This window comes from Moschus berezovskii, chromosome 13, assembly GCF_049115385.1.
Source record: "Moschus berezovskii isolate FMDL1 chromosome 13, NW_MosBer_1.0, whole genome shotgun sequence".
NCBI lineage: Eukaryota > Metazoa > Chordata > Mammalia > Artiodactyla > Moschidae > Moschus > Moschus berezovskii.
Genome location: NC_142472.1, coordinates 61,203,888 through 61,218,678, shown reverse-complemented (window position 1 = coordinate 61,218,678; position 14,791 = coordinate 61,203,888). Strand labels below are relative to the sequence as shown.

At 41.5% G+C, this 14,791-nt stretch overlaps 1 protein-coding gene across 2 annotated transcripts in view; it reads left to right on the top strand.

The window, feature by feature from the left end:
- DCLK1 (doublecortin like kinase 1) overlaps positions 1-14,791 on the top strand; it is a 366,070-nt gene that overhangs the window by 317,857 nt on the left and 33,422 nt on the right. Inside the window, exons 12-15 of one of the 2 annotated variants that reach the window (XM_055426248.2) lie at positions 5,466-5,599; positions 7,634-7,711; positions 8,114-8,210; positions 10,763-10,843. In XM_055426248.2, coding sequence (XP_055282223.1) covers positions 5,466-5,599; positions 7,634-7,711; positions 8,114-8,210; positions 10,763-10,843 — 390 coding nt within the window. The remainder of the gene's footprint in view (positions 1-5,465; positions 5,600-7,633; positions 7,712-8,113; positions 8,211-10,762; positions 10,844-14,791) is intronic. The other variant, XM_055426249.2, reaches the window with a different exon arrangement.

The following is a 14,791-nucleotide window of genomic DNA, read 5'->3' as shown; positions in this document are numbered from 1 at the left end:
GAAAGAGAGAGAAAGAAAGCTTTGGAAGTTCATACGCCCAAATGTTTAACAGTGGTTATTTCTAGGTGTCAAGATTGCGAGTGAGTTTAATTCTTTTCTCTCTGTAATGTTATCTGTCTTTTCCAGTCTTCCTACAATGACATATTGGATATTACTTATGTGACATAAATGTAACAGTTCTTAAAAACTGCAACGACACTGAAGTCCCAGTTATAACAGAATTCTGAGATGTACGATCACTGTAGAGTCAGGAATGAGCATGTTTGCTGTATCTCACTGCAGCTGCATAGAGCTTCTTTACAGATAGTTCTCTCTCATCGTCCGTTTTCCTGGAATGAGAGTCAGGTTTCCTGGAATTTCCATTCATTTCTCCATCTTCACAGACATCTCTAGGGTAACACTTTGAAAAGCTATTTTATTTTTTCTTCTTATATTGACACACCTCTTCTGACTTCTGTTCACCTTTTGTTATTTTTATTATTTCACATCATTTTTGTTTCATAAAGATTTTACATGTGGGTATAAAATTAAAATTAATTTTTTTTAAGAATTAAGTTTTTTTAGGAGGCTTAATTCTAAAGTATGTGGAGCATAAAATACATTTTGCTAAGTAATTCCCTGCATAAATGTTGTTATACTTCACTTCTTAAAAGTTTAAATTTAATCCACTGTTTTTAGAAAGTGTCATAAAGGCCATATTCTGTGGCTAGAAGAAAAATCAATGTCTTTTTTAAAGGATACCATATTTGTTAAAAAGTAAATTCACTTTTTTGTCATGGCTTTGTCAATTTCATGCCAGTTTTGTTAAATTCTATCTGGTGAAGTAATTTTTAGTACCTATTGAGCTCCTCTGTGAAGAAATTTCAGTGGTTTCTGACAATTCATTAGCCAATATTTCAACAGGGTTATCCTTGAATTCATATTATTGAAAATTATGTTTGTTCCAACACATCTGTTATATTAGTCAGCTTTTAGTTCTCTATTATGGGAATCTCAGAAACCATTTGACTGGGTTCAGGTTATCTGTGAATTTTCATATTATTTTATGGCCACCGGCTGCATTTTATGACTCTGTATTAAATCTTTTAGTTTTTCAAATAACTTTTTCAAATGGTCTCAGTTTCTCATCCAAGCAAGATCAGACATATGCCCAAAATCTCCTGTTCAGCAAGTTACAGCTACTGCGAAACCCCACATAAATGAAAAAGAAACAAAAATAAAACTCTCCTTTAAAAAAGAAAATCCTGTGTAAAATAGCAGAATACCAAAAACCTACGTACCTGACCTTTCACTAGGTCTTTTCTTGGTAGGACATGCCTTCAGCTTTTAATTGGAACCTTTTTCATAATTGTTGCCATTTAACACATTTAGTCTGTCAAATCATGGGATGTCTTTATAGCCATATAATAAACCCTAGAGAACAACTTTTCTGACTGTAGCCATCTGCAATGATCACAAGAGTAGCTTACAAAATACTGACAGTCTTTATGGTAATAGGATACATATGGCAGCCCACAATTATGTGTAGCTGCATTCAATTAGTGTTGTGCAATTACACAGTTTTATTGCTTAGTTAAAACAGTGAAAGCACTACATACTGGGTAATTTGCACTAATCCCCATCTCTTTAATAGCCCCTCGGTGTTTAAAATGTGGGGGAACATCTATAGCATTTAAAGGGCCTAGATGAACATTAAATTATATCTCATGTTGTGAATACTCTTTGATTGACAATTAATGTACCCCCACCTCATGTGTGGGGCATGTTTTATGGAGACTTTAAAATACAGTTACAGCAAAAAGTTCCTTAAACCAGAACCTCACTTACTGGGTCAGTCTGCCCAAACTTATACTTGCAGGCTGTTAAGGTTCTTTCTGAAAGGAGGTCAGGATGAGGAGACAGGCTAAGGAACTCAATTCCGAGAGTGGGAGACGCCATGGACACCATGTTTTCCATGTGAACATGTTAGAAGCTTTCCCGGCTCCTAACGTTTAATTAAAAACTTAGTTCAAAGTGAATTTATAGCTACCATTTGGTAAATACTTTCTGGAGATGGTTTTGTGAAGATTGTGTGTGTGCTCACACACACACACATTTGAAACAAGTGTATTTCACAATCTGTGATTTTTAACAAAAGTTTTGACTACATTTTAAAATGGCCTCATTCCTGCCCTGCTGTAAACGGCTGGGGGAGAGGCGAGGTGAGTACAGCTCAGGCGGCAGCAGGAGCTCTCGGGAGCCCAGTTGTGAGATGCATGCTGTGATGGGTTGGCCAAAAAGTTTGTTCGGGTTTGTTGTATGCTCCTACGGAAAAATACAATTTTTTTGGCCAATCCAATAGCACTTAGGGAAGGCGCTCTCCCACGGGAGGAAGGGAAACACGACAATATATTCTTCTATATCCTTCTCCCCAAGTGTTGACAGAGAAAAACCCAAAGCAACCTTGTTTCCTGCCCTGCCTGATGGTAAGTAAGTTAAACAGAATTCCAAACAAGAGGCCTGGACATTTATTCACCTGCAAAAACATTTTGCTGAAGCATTTCAAATGTACTTGGGTCTAGAAATGTTTTCAGTTACGTGGATTAGGCCTTTGTCTCTTAGCTCTTATTGCCTCTCCTAAACATCACTTTAATCTCTTTATGTGTTCATGAAAATTCTACTATATGGTTTTAAAAGTTAAAGAGAGAGAGAGAGAAGCATAGTAGTGATTAAAGAGAGATGAAAACATTAAAATGATAGATTCTATGTATTTCATTTAAACGATGCTGGTTTACTTTTATTTTTATCATTAAATAATCTTCATTTTCTTTATTTTAGGTAAATCTTTAGTGGTTTTGCTTAGTTATTGAAGCTTTGAACTTTATTGCTTAGCTATATTAAATATAATTGGCATATGGCTATATGTAAGATGGAATTCCTATTAAAATGTAGATGCTTTTAAAAACCCTTGGGTACATGGAAGAAAATTACGTGGTCATATTCAGAACTAAAATGTTACTTATGACTGCATCTGCCAACATCTGCCTTTGTCCAACTTTTGAATAGAGTTGGGTGATTATGGATAGCATGTTTAGAAACAAGCCACAAAATCTCTGTGTAAATGGAGTTGTGTAATTTGAAATCTGCACAACCTCACAAAACAGGCACCATGAATGTTTGGACCTAACAGAACATCAAAGCAAGAGGTTATTTTGCATTTCGAAGAGATTGTTGGTAACAAAATGGAATTAGGGAAGTAAACAATTCTGCTCTGTCTGGGAATTAAACTAGATGATCTACTAGGTATTTCCAGCTCAGATTTCTTTTCATGAAAAACATTTGCTTGTCATTTGGACGACCTGAATGGCTGACATGCTAAGACTACAAGTTAGGGATTTCTTTTGCCTGAGAGCATTTAAGTCAGGGAGGATATTATGTTTTGCATCTCTGATACCTCAAAGTCCGTGATTCAAACTTGCTGATGCCGACCAGGGCTGGATGACTGCTTCATTAAAGTAGGGACGATGGTGTCCATCTCAGAGGACCACTGGGCAAAGCCACATCCTTAGGGGATATACAGCTGTCCTTGCCCTAACAGCCCAAGTACAGGTGGTCCCCCAAGCCTCTGGATACCTATCTAAGGGCAGCCCGCACTTGATTGTGACTGAGCCCTCAGGGAAAGGACTCTGTGTTCTGAGTATGGAGAAAATGTGAACAAACATTTTCTGCCCAGAAAAGACAGTCTGTCCAGAGAGGAGGCTCTGGCTGCCTTTTTTTCTGCCAGAACAGTTAGATCCAAATGATCATTGCTGATACTGCAGCTTAGCTGGCCAAACATCTGCACTTGATGCTGCAGTGAAATGAGAAGTGAATCTACTTTTTCCAAAGGAGGGCAGATGCGGTGTGTGAACGGTAGCCATGCTCCTGATGTATGGAGATGTGCCTTGCTGTGCGCGAGGTTCAAACTGCTGTAGCATGATCATAGAGCAATAACAGGGGCACATGCAGGCCTCGATGGACTGGAAGAACTATTCTGATGTACGTGCAGAACTTCACCATTTCCTTGAGGCTTCTCCCGGCAACTGCCTTCGCTGGGAATACTAGCCTTTTACTGTGGCTCTCTTTTCTGTATCTTATTGATTCCAGTGGAGGGCTCTGAATTAGAATTCTGAATGCCCTTTGATACTTTCTTTAAAATAACAGACATTGTTTGGGATACTGTTTAGAACAGATTCATTTTGTTTGATTGTGGGCTAGAATTAAAGCAGTTAAATACTTGCCTGTGGTCACATGCATCCTTTTCTTGATTTGTTGGGTGAAAGATTAGAGAAAGACTATAATAAGGTGAAAGACACATTACTGCCTTAATAAGGAAAACTGGACAGAATGCTGACTCTGCATCTGATAAATCTTTCCAAATTGCCACAGGTGAAATGAAATGTTAATGCCCCTTTCAATTATTAATAAAAAATATAAATAGATCTTGTTGGAAATATGGGGGCACTGAAAATTAAGTGTTTTAATAGATGTGTATTACTATTTAGTATTCCATTTACTAAAGAACTGCATCTTTAAAGCTTCTGATACATTAAAATGAAGACAATAATTTTCATAAATTGAATATTTTGCACTGAACAAAAAATCTATTTTTTGTTGTTTAGCACAAAATCTATATTTCTATATTTCATTGTGTTCTGAAAATCAATTTGAATTGCAGCAAACATCAAATACAGATAATCAAAAGGAAAAAAAAAATCTCCTATAATCTTACCACTCAGAGACAGACACACCAATATAGTGTCCTTCCAGACATTTTTCTTAGTACATATTTTTTTCTTTAATAGATATTTTATGCAACCAGTCGGAAGTCTGTCCTCACGTCCCAAATCTAACTCATTTCAATAAATGTAAACTCACATCACCATTCTAACAGTCCTGTAGCCTCTCATTGTATGAACATACTGTAATTTAATGAACTTTCATTTCCTGGGTGTTTGCCATGTTCTTAATTCTGCAGTAATATAAAGACGTTCTTGTATGTATACCCCTGCCTAGTTGCCTGAGTTTTTATTTTATGAAAAATAAATGTAAAAAATTGATAAACTGAAATCACAATTATTAATAGTCAGCAGACCAGAAGGGGGAGCTCTCATGTGCTGTGACCATAATTGAGCCCAACAGGAAGAAGAGAGACTCCTCTTCTTTCCTGGCAAGGACTCAGCCAATGAAAAGCCATGGACTGTTTGTTTCCATAGTCCTCCGACTTCCTGTTCCTCTCTGTAAATGTATTTCCTTCCTTTGCCATGTGGGGACTTGGAGGTAACTTGCTGTGGGTACAGACTTCAAATGGTAATTCTCTGTTGATCCTGAATAAACCATGTTTGCTAGAGAAATATCTGGCAGTTTGTTCTACGTCAACATATATTAAATTTACACCACAATGTCCTTATTTTTTAAGGCATTTTCACTTTTAATTTTTATTTTAGGTGTATGAACACCAAGATGGCAGCAAATCGCTGAAGCTGGGTGACTTTGGACTGGCCACCATTGTAGATGGCCCCCTGTATACCGTGTGTGGTACCCCGACATACGTGGCTCCCGAAATCATTGCAGAGACTGGGTAAATGCTTTTCATGTGTTTATTGCAGTGATGTGCTTGCAACATAGTCTGCTTTGAGAATAGATGAAATAATGCTCTGTTCCATCCAGACAGAAGTAGCTATCAGCTATTTTTCACGTTTTTGTTTTTTTTTAACTTGAAAAGTGGAAGCCATTCTTTTCTGTTTTCCCAATCAAGTTACCAATTACTGCAGTCTTGCTTAAGCCTTCCTTTTGGCCTTTGTTAAAGGTAGACCAGCCATTATTAACCCCTTAGTAAAAAATATTCAAATTACAGAGAAACATAGAGTGATGGTAATTAACTAGCTTTGGGAGGTAAAAGAAACAGACGTTGCTGTGTGGGGTGAGTACAGTCCCTGTGGTTACTTCTCCAAAGCTCTCCTTATTCTCCAGTTCCAGTCCTGCTTTGGTCCACTTAGCAGCTCATGGACTATCGGTGCAGCACAGACACCCTCAGGCATCAGAGGGCTGCTGGGAGTTGGCTTGTCTCTGAGTGCAGCCAACACAGATTAAAGAAAATCTCTAGAATCAGGGGTGGTAGGGTGGCCTAATGCTTACTAACAACCTAGTACCATATGCCAGGTGCTAAACTCCTTTCTTTAATTCTGACTCTTCCGGTAGATGATATAATCCCCATTTTGCATATAAAAAAGCTCAGTCTCTGATGACTGATATAAGCTCATGACAGTGGCTGAGTCAGCATTTGAACTCCAGGTCTAGGTGGGCAAACGGCTCTTTCAGTAAGCCCATTTCTTGCCGAGGATTACTGGCAGGGTTCTGAATGCTGTCTTCAACAGGAGGATGGGGATGGGTGGGGATAGCAAGTAGAGACAGCCCTGCCATTTCTTCTCATGAGTGGCACCAGCCCACACCTAGCACTCTGGATAGTGTCTTCCCCTGTGGTGGCTGGAGGCAGTTTTTCTAATTGTGCTATAGATGCATAGACTGGAAAGGCAGAAATGCAGAACAGACTAGAAGAGAAATCCCCAGCGCAGGGTAATGAGGACTTTCTTATGCATCAAATTTGATTGGGAGCCACGTCTGTGGCCACACCTGACCTCCTCCAAGGCACCACCTTGGGCGATGCTCTGGTGGGTGCTCTGGTGGCCCGCTGGGGAGGAGTGGTGTGGGGCAGAAGAATCTGGTTGGGTCCTGAAGACGTTGGTTGGAACTCAGCTGTGCCACTAATTGTGTGATCTTGAGCCAAATTATTTACCCCCCTGAACTTAGGTTTTCTTTCTTATAAAACAGGCAATAATACTTGTCCTGTACAAATTACGGAGTTGTTGGGAAAACAAAATCAGATAATGTATGCCAGTGCTTTATATATTAGAGAATGTCTTATGTGTAATTATTATTTTTAAAATTTGGGAGCTAAATCGTCTCACGGGTCTGTCTCTGTCTTAAATCTGATATAACTAGACATAGAGAATGGACTTACAGACCCAAGGGGATAAGGGGAGGGTGGGACGAAATGGGAGATTAGAATTGACATATTAATATATATACTACCATGTGTAAAACAGGTAACTAGTGAGAAATTGACATATAGCACAGGGAGCTCAGCTCAGGGCTCTGCGATGACCTAGATGTGGATGGAGGCAAGGTGGGAGAGAGGTCCAAGAGGGAGGGAATATATGTATACATACAACCAACTCACTTCATTGTATAGCAGAAACAAACACAACATGGTAAAGCAATTATACTCTTCATAAAAAATAATAATTAAAAACGCAAACTTGATATGACTATAGAAAGCATTGTTACTGAAACTGTTCACTTACTGATATTTAGATATGACCCTAGCGTTACTTTGACTTTTAATCATGTGCCTTACATTATCTCTTTTTTAATTATTATTCTTTTCTTGAATTTTGTTTAGCCAGTGGGTTGTAGTTTAGTGTTAGTTGTGGATTTTTTTAAATTTTTGCTTGGTTTGGTGTTTGGTGTATGATAGCAGAATCATCCATTTTACCATGCTCCGTAATTTGTCCTGGCCCAACTTTGCTAATGGCAACATCACTTACCTTTTCAGATATGGCCTCAAGGTGGACATCTGGGCGGCTGGTGTCATTACTTACATCCTGCTGTGTGGTTTCCCTCCGTTCCGGGGGTATGGGCAGCGATCCTTTATTCGGCACCCACAAAGCATTTGTCCATTCTCTGAATGATCCATTCGGCCTCCGAGCATAAAGGAGCCTGTAGCGGGAAAAGAACAGAATGCTGTGCTAAAGGACATAACTTTACTACCTTGTGCTTAATAAGGGCTTGGTATTCTTTCCATGTTGTGCATGCTGGTTTACACGCCTTCCATAAATCTTTCTCATAGAACTTAAAACTCATTCTTTCTTAATTTGCCAAAACAGTTCCATATTGACATTTTGAATTGTTTAAAAACACACGTTTTATACATTTACGGGGGAAGGAAGGCCTCCAATGCATAAGGATAAAAAGACATACCGTGAGTTGGCATTTTCCTGTGTTTATTCCGTGTTATTGTCTTTTGTCTAAACAGAAGTGGTGACGACCAGGAGGTACTTTTTGATCAAATTTTGATGGGGCAAGTGGACTTCCCTTCTCCATACTGGGATAACGTTTCCGATTCTGCAAAGGTAGGTCTCGGTTTCCAGTGCCTTCCTCTTCCTTATAGCCTGTGTCTCTGTGGAGTTATTGATTCTGAATCATCCTGTGCAAAGAAACAAATGATATGGTAAATATGCTTTCTGTATGCATTTTAGTCATAATTACTAGCCTTCCCAAGCGTTCACAGTCTTCAAGTCATCCACCTTGTCAAGTGCCTCTGCTTCCCTCGCTCATCACTCGCTGTGATCACTCCAGTTGCACTTCTGTAGTCTTTAGCCATGCTCTGCCCACACCAGGCTTGAGTCCACCTCAGATTTCCTTATAGGTTATTGTTTCACTTCTTTCAGGTCTTGGCTTGATGTCATCTTCTCAGTGAAGCTTTCCCAGAACATCTTATTTCCAGTTGCAGCTCTAAACCCCTACCTGGCTGGCATTATTATCCTTTGCTTCATGTTCCTCTGTAACATTTACAGTGTTACATCCATCTGGTCTACCATCTAACTACCTGTCTGTATCTGTCTGCCTACCTAGATATCTACTCACTCCAGTATTCTTGGGCTTCCCCTGTGGCTCAGCTGGTAAAGAATCCACCTGCAATGCGTGAGACCTGGGTTTGATCCCTGGGTTGGGACGATCCCCTGGAGAAGGGAAAGGCTACCCATTCCAATATTCTGGCCTGGAGAATTCCATGGACTGTATAGTCCATGGGGTCACAAAGAATCGGACACAGCTGAGCGACGTTCGCTTTCACTACCTAGATATAGATAGGTGGATATATCCTCTTTATGGAGTTCATCTTCTAACTCTTCTGACTAGAATGTGAATTCCATCAAGACAAGGATTTTTGTCTACTGTATTCATTACTATACCTCAGTGCCTAAATAGTGACACAGCTGATACTCATGTATACTGAATGAATGAACAAAAGAATGAGTGAATTGAACGGTCTGTTAGGCAGTCAAAGTGAAGGTGCTCAACATGAGTTAAAATGACCAAGAAAGACACTGTGGGGAAGCTATGGTTTGACTTGGACCTTGGAAGACAGCCAGGATTTAGAGGCAAGGGGAACAAAGCATATTGTTTTTGTCATTAAAAGAGCAACCTCTAAGAAAACTATGAAAATCTTACACAGAGACATTAGTAGACTCTTAAGATTAAAAAAAGAAAACTTTTTAGTTGATTCCTTAAGTATATGTCTCCAAGCATTGACTTAAATTTTTGTAAAACTGATGTTGGCAACTAATTATCTTTTGATTATTCAGTGTACCTGTTTTCTTCTTTGGCTGTATCCTGAGTGTAAGTTCAATTTTAAATCCAACCCCTTAGGCCTGGCCACTTTCCATAGAAAATGGTGCACACTGGGCCCAAATCTCTCATTTTCTTCAACTATCCAGGAATCTACCTCTGGACATAGGAAAATGTGTGGAGTTGAGAGAAGTGTGCAAGAAGAGCCTCAGAGGCGAAAGGAGATGGGATGATAATGGCTGCGGGGGCAGGGTGGAGAAGTCTCCACCTGTGAGCAGGCTCTTTAGGAACGTGCCCAAGTCCCAGTGCTGCACCTCCGTAACTGGAGGGCAGCGGGCATCTCCTGTACCCCCTCGGCACCCTGCAAAGAGCATCACACGCACAGTAGTTGCTTTAGTTAGGTCCTGGCTCCCTGCAAAGAGCATCACACACACAGTAGTCACTTTAGTTAAGACCTGGCCCAAGTTAGAGAGTACAGGTCAAATCTGTACATCACTGGGAAGAAATGATTCCCGCTGTGGAGCAGTACTCAGAGCCTGTGCAGGTGAGGGACCAGATAATACGTTATCTAGCCATTTTGTTGCATGGGAACTTCTAATCCAGAGGAGACAAATGTCTGACAGACTTCATCATTAAACCCTAAGCTGTGCTCTTCTGTTGCAAATAAATTTGAGCTCATGGCAGAGATGCATTAATTTCAGAACCATTCAATAATTTTGAATGGTTCTATTTTACTTTCATTGATTTTTCTGGAAATTTGTGAATCATTTTTAACATATTTCCTCTGAATTCTTTGGCTGCTAAAGAACAGTTTCTATTTTACCAACTAGCTGTTGGCAGTTCCGTATGTCTTTCCTCATTCCTTTCTTTCAAACCCAAATATGCTCTTGCAGTTAGGAGGAAAAAAATCCATTTTTTCTTTCAGCTGGCATTTTTTCAGCTGGCAAAGTGAAAATTTAGTTAAGGGGTTTTTAAAATGTGATTTCTATATTAAAGTAATTTAGGACTCTGTTTTAAAGTGCAAAATGCTAGACAAAGAAAGGAATATTAATTCTTTCACTTGTGTACTTTATTTCCTTCTACTAAAAACATTTTTATTAAATTGATTTTAAATATTTCACTTTATATTTTTCCCTCAACTACAAGGTTTCTGTTTCTAATTCCAAATATTCACCTTTCCTTTAAAAGGTGGCTACAGGTAAGTTGAGTTGATATATTTAAGGTTAGAGCTTTTACAAATGCTTTTCCAAGATAAAAGAGAACCTCTGCATTTGAAAACATGCCATTTTTTACTCCAGTGTTAGACACAAACGGCATCAAATGTTTCTGTTCACAGGAGCTCATTACTATGATGCTGTTGGTGGATGTCGATCAGCGATTTTCGGCCGTGCAGGTTCTCGAACATCCCTGGGTTAACGTAAGTGACTCCCTCCCTTCCCTGTATTTACTCCTAAACCTCCCTTTCTCAAATCACAACTTTCCTAATGATGTTGCCTCCTCTTTCAAGTGTTGTGTTTGCGTCTGTTCCTCCCCCTCAAACATGCCAGAACAGTTCCAGGATCTCAGCCTTGTTCCGCGAGGCCTCTGATGTATCTGTGCTGACATGTGTTCTCACGGTCCCTTGCACAAAGCATTTCATTTGCTTCAGATGGGACTGCCTTCCGTGGGGGTGGGGGGTGGGATTGCACATGGTCGCCACCCCCCACCCTGCAACCTACATTCTCTGGTCCAGATTAGGACTGAGTCCATCAATAAGACAGAGCAGATTTTCTGAGTCAGTGCTGCTTTTGCATCATTTCAAACCAAAAATACCAGTGACCCAAGGGTCTCTGTGCCAGCCCTGGAGTTCTCCAGTGCAGCACTTCTCAAACGGGCCTGTGCTCACAAGTCACCTGGGGGTCTTACTGAAATGCAGATGGTAATGTCGGAGATGTGATGCTCTAGATTCCTAAAAGCTCCCAGATGCTGCTGCTGCTATTTGAGTACAAGGATCTGATGATATTTCTTTAGCTGTGAAAGAAGTCTCCAAAGCAGAGTCATTATTTTTTTATCCTCTCTCTCTAACTGATTGATAAGGTTTGTTTTGAATCATTATCATAATAAATACTAACAGAGTGTTTAGCTTATAGTGTCTGCCCAGGACCATTTTAAGCATCTCTCATAGATTAACTTATAACCCCGTGTGCATGCTCAGTCAGTTGTGTCCAACTCTTTGTGACCCCATGGACTGGAGCCCACTAGGCTCCTCTGCCCATGGAATTTTCCAAGCAAGAATACTGGAGTGGGGTACCATTTCCTATTACAGTGGATCTTCCCGACCCAGGGATTGAACCTGCACCTCTTCAGTTCAGTTCAGTTCAGTTCAGTCACTCAGTCGTGTCCGACTCTCTGCGACCCCATGAATCACAGCACACCAGGCCTCCCTGTCCATCACCAACTCCCGGAGTTCACTCAAACTCATGTCCACAGAGTCGGTGATGCCATCCAGCCATCTCATTCTTGGTCGTCCCCTTCTCCTCCCGCCCCCAACCTTTCCTAGCATCAGAGTCTTTTCCAGTGAGTCAACTCGTCGCATGAGGTGGCCAAAGTATTGCACTTTCAGCTTTAGCATCAGTCCTTCCAATGAACACCCAGGACTGATCTCCTTTAGAATGGACTGGTTGGATCTCCTTGCAGTCCAAGGGACTCTCAAGAGTCTTCTCCAACACCACAGTTCAAAAGCATCAATTCTTCGGCGATCAGCTTTCTTCACAGTCCAACTCTCACATCCATACATGACCACGGGAAAAACCATAGCCTTGACTAGATGGACCTTGGTTGGCAAAGTAATGTCTCTGCTTTTTAATATACTATCAAGGTTGGTCATAACTTTCCTTCCAAGGAGTAAGCGTCTTTTAATTTCCTGGCTGCAATCAGCATCTGCAGTGATTTTGGAGCCCCCAAAAATAAAGTCTGACACTGTTTCCACTGTTTTTCCATCTATTTCCCATGAAGTGATGGGACCAGATGCCATGATCTTTGTTTTCTGAATGTTGAGCTTCAAGCCAACCTTTTCACTCTCCTCTTTAACTTTCATCAAGAGGCTTTTGAGTTCCTCTTCACTTTCTGCCATAAGGGTAGTGTCATCTGCATATCTGAGGTTATTGATATTTCTCCTGGCAATCTTGATTCCAGCTTGTGCTTCTTCCAGCCCAGCGTTCCTCATGATGTACTCTGCATACAGGCAGATTCTTCACCACTAGCACCATCTAACCCAGGGGCTGTTACAGCCCTTATTGACATGTGTGGCAGTCCATTCTTAGGTCTAACGATTCTTGTGGTCAGAAGACAGACATAGATTTGTATATAGATGTAGAAACCGGCAGGTGTAACATCATCAATTCATTGATATGAATTTTGCCAGCTGCCTCGAGGTATCTGGCTGTAAAATGAAGGCAACAAAATGTTCCGTTTCTCTGAATTACCACTTTGGTGATTGGTTGGGTGTGTTTTCCCAAGATAACTAATGACTGAGGATGAGGTTATGATTGAAGGCACAGTGTTGAGACAGATTCTACCTGAGGTGGAGAGGAGCTTGGGGTCTTGTTCATTTTCTACGACTTGATGGCCATGGGCCTAGGCTCAGCACTTTACACATCTGAACCTGTTTCTCCCACCCCACAGGGAGGGTTGTTTGTTTTTTTTTTTTATTGTATTTATTTATTTTTTGGCTGCGCTGTGCTTTCCTTGCTGCACGTGGGCTTTCTCTTGATGCGGCAGTGGAGGCTGTACTCTCTGGTGGGTGGCACACAGGCCTCTCATCACAGTGGCTTCTCTTGTTGTGGTACATGGGCTTAGTTGCCCCTGCATGTGGAATCTTCCTGGACCAAGAAACAAACCCATGTCCCCAGCATCGGCAGGTGGATTCTTAACTACTGGACCACCAGGAAAGTCCTGGGAGGCTTTATATCTATATGACCGGAGAATATATAGGAATGTGAGCTTGTATGGGTATACGGCTAAGGTTTGTTAACTGTTTGGACACAGCAGAGCTTCCCAACTGGTGTACAGATGTGTAAAGATGTATCCTCACAGCCCTAGGTGGGGAGAGTCAGGCAGAGTCCAGGAGCCGTCATCTCCAGCTTTACAACCTTAGCATTTACCCCCACGGTGCTAAGCAAAAGTTCTCCTTTTCTATGAAGCTGGAAAGGTTAGGAAGCACCTCATGCAAATCTAACAAGGAGCCTTCAAGATAGGCAGGGTGGGTTTTATTATGTCCATTTTGCAAATGAAAAGACAGAGGCTACGAGGGATGACTTTTCCAAGTAGCTGGGCTTGTGACTGAAGCACGATTCGCAACCAGGCATCCTCACTCCAAGTCCTGCGCCACACTGCATCTGCCCCTCTCTCTGTTATACAAGAAAGCACTGTGGATGCTGCAGAAGAGTGCATGCTATAACAGCTGGCCACGCAAGGTCACAGTCTTTCCAAAGTGGGTCGTGGTGCCTCTCCCTTAGCCGTCCAGGGTGGAAGAGGCACAGGCCAGCTGCAGGCTCTCCTGGTGGCAGCAGTTGTTTGGGACTGATCTATGTGCTAATTAAAAGCCCATGGTCCTCAAACTGTCACCCTGCATGTTAGCACTGGAAACATTCAGAGTATGACCACACAGAATACAGTGGAAAATCTGAATTTGAAACACCGCCTTGGAAGGCTCACAGAGAGCCGTGGAGGAAAGAGGTTCATAGGTTACAAACAGCCATTTTAGATCCGAAATACATTTTCATCAGAGGACCACCGCGTGCTGGGCCTGTCCTCCAGGAGCTCAGTCTGATAAAGCTTGGCAGTGGGAGAAGGGCCACCCCCGCCGGGCTCTGTGGGGAGGTTAGATGGAAGGCTTCCAGGAGGACAAGGAGTCAGACCTTCTTCCAGGAGGAGGCTGGGAAGAAACGTCAAGGCAGCGCCAGCTGAGGCAGGATATGGATGTTTGCTCTAAGAGAACTTTGTGAATGGGAGCAAATTTGTCTTTGTGAATGGGAGGCATATGTAAGGTGCCTGGGATGCTACTGGAAGCAAAATAATGCCTCACCCTGATTGCAAAGCAAATGACCCTACATCGGTATATTCCAACTCAGTTGGGTAGAGAAATAAAATTAAGACTTCCCCAGTGGCTCAGTGATAAAGCATCTGCCTGCCAGTGCAGGGGACACAGGTTCCATCCCTGATCCAGGAGGGTTCCACATGCCTTGGAGCAACTAATCCTGTGTACCACAACTACTGAGCCTGTGCTCTAGAGCCCAGGAGCTGCAACTACTGAAGCCCACTCGCCCTAGAGCCCGTGCTCCACAGGAGAAGCCGCTGTGTTGAGAAGCCCACACACCACAACTAG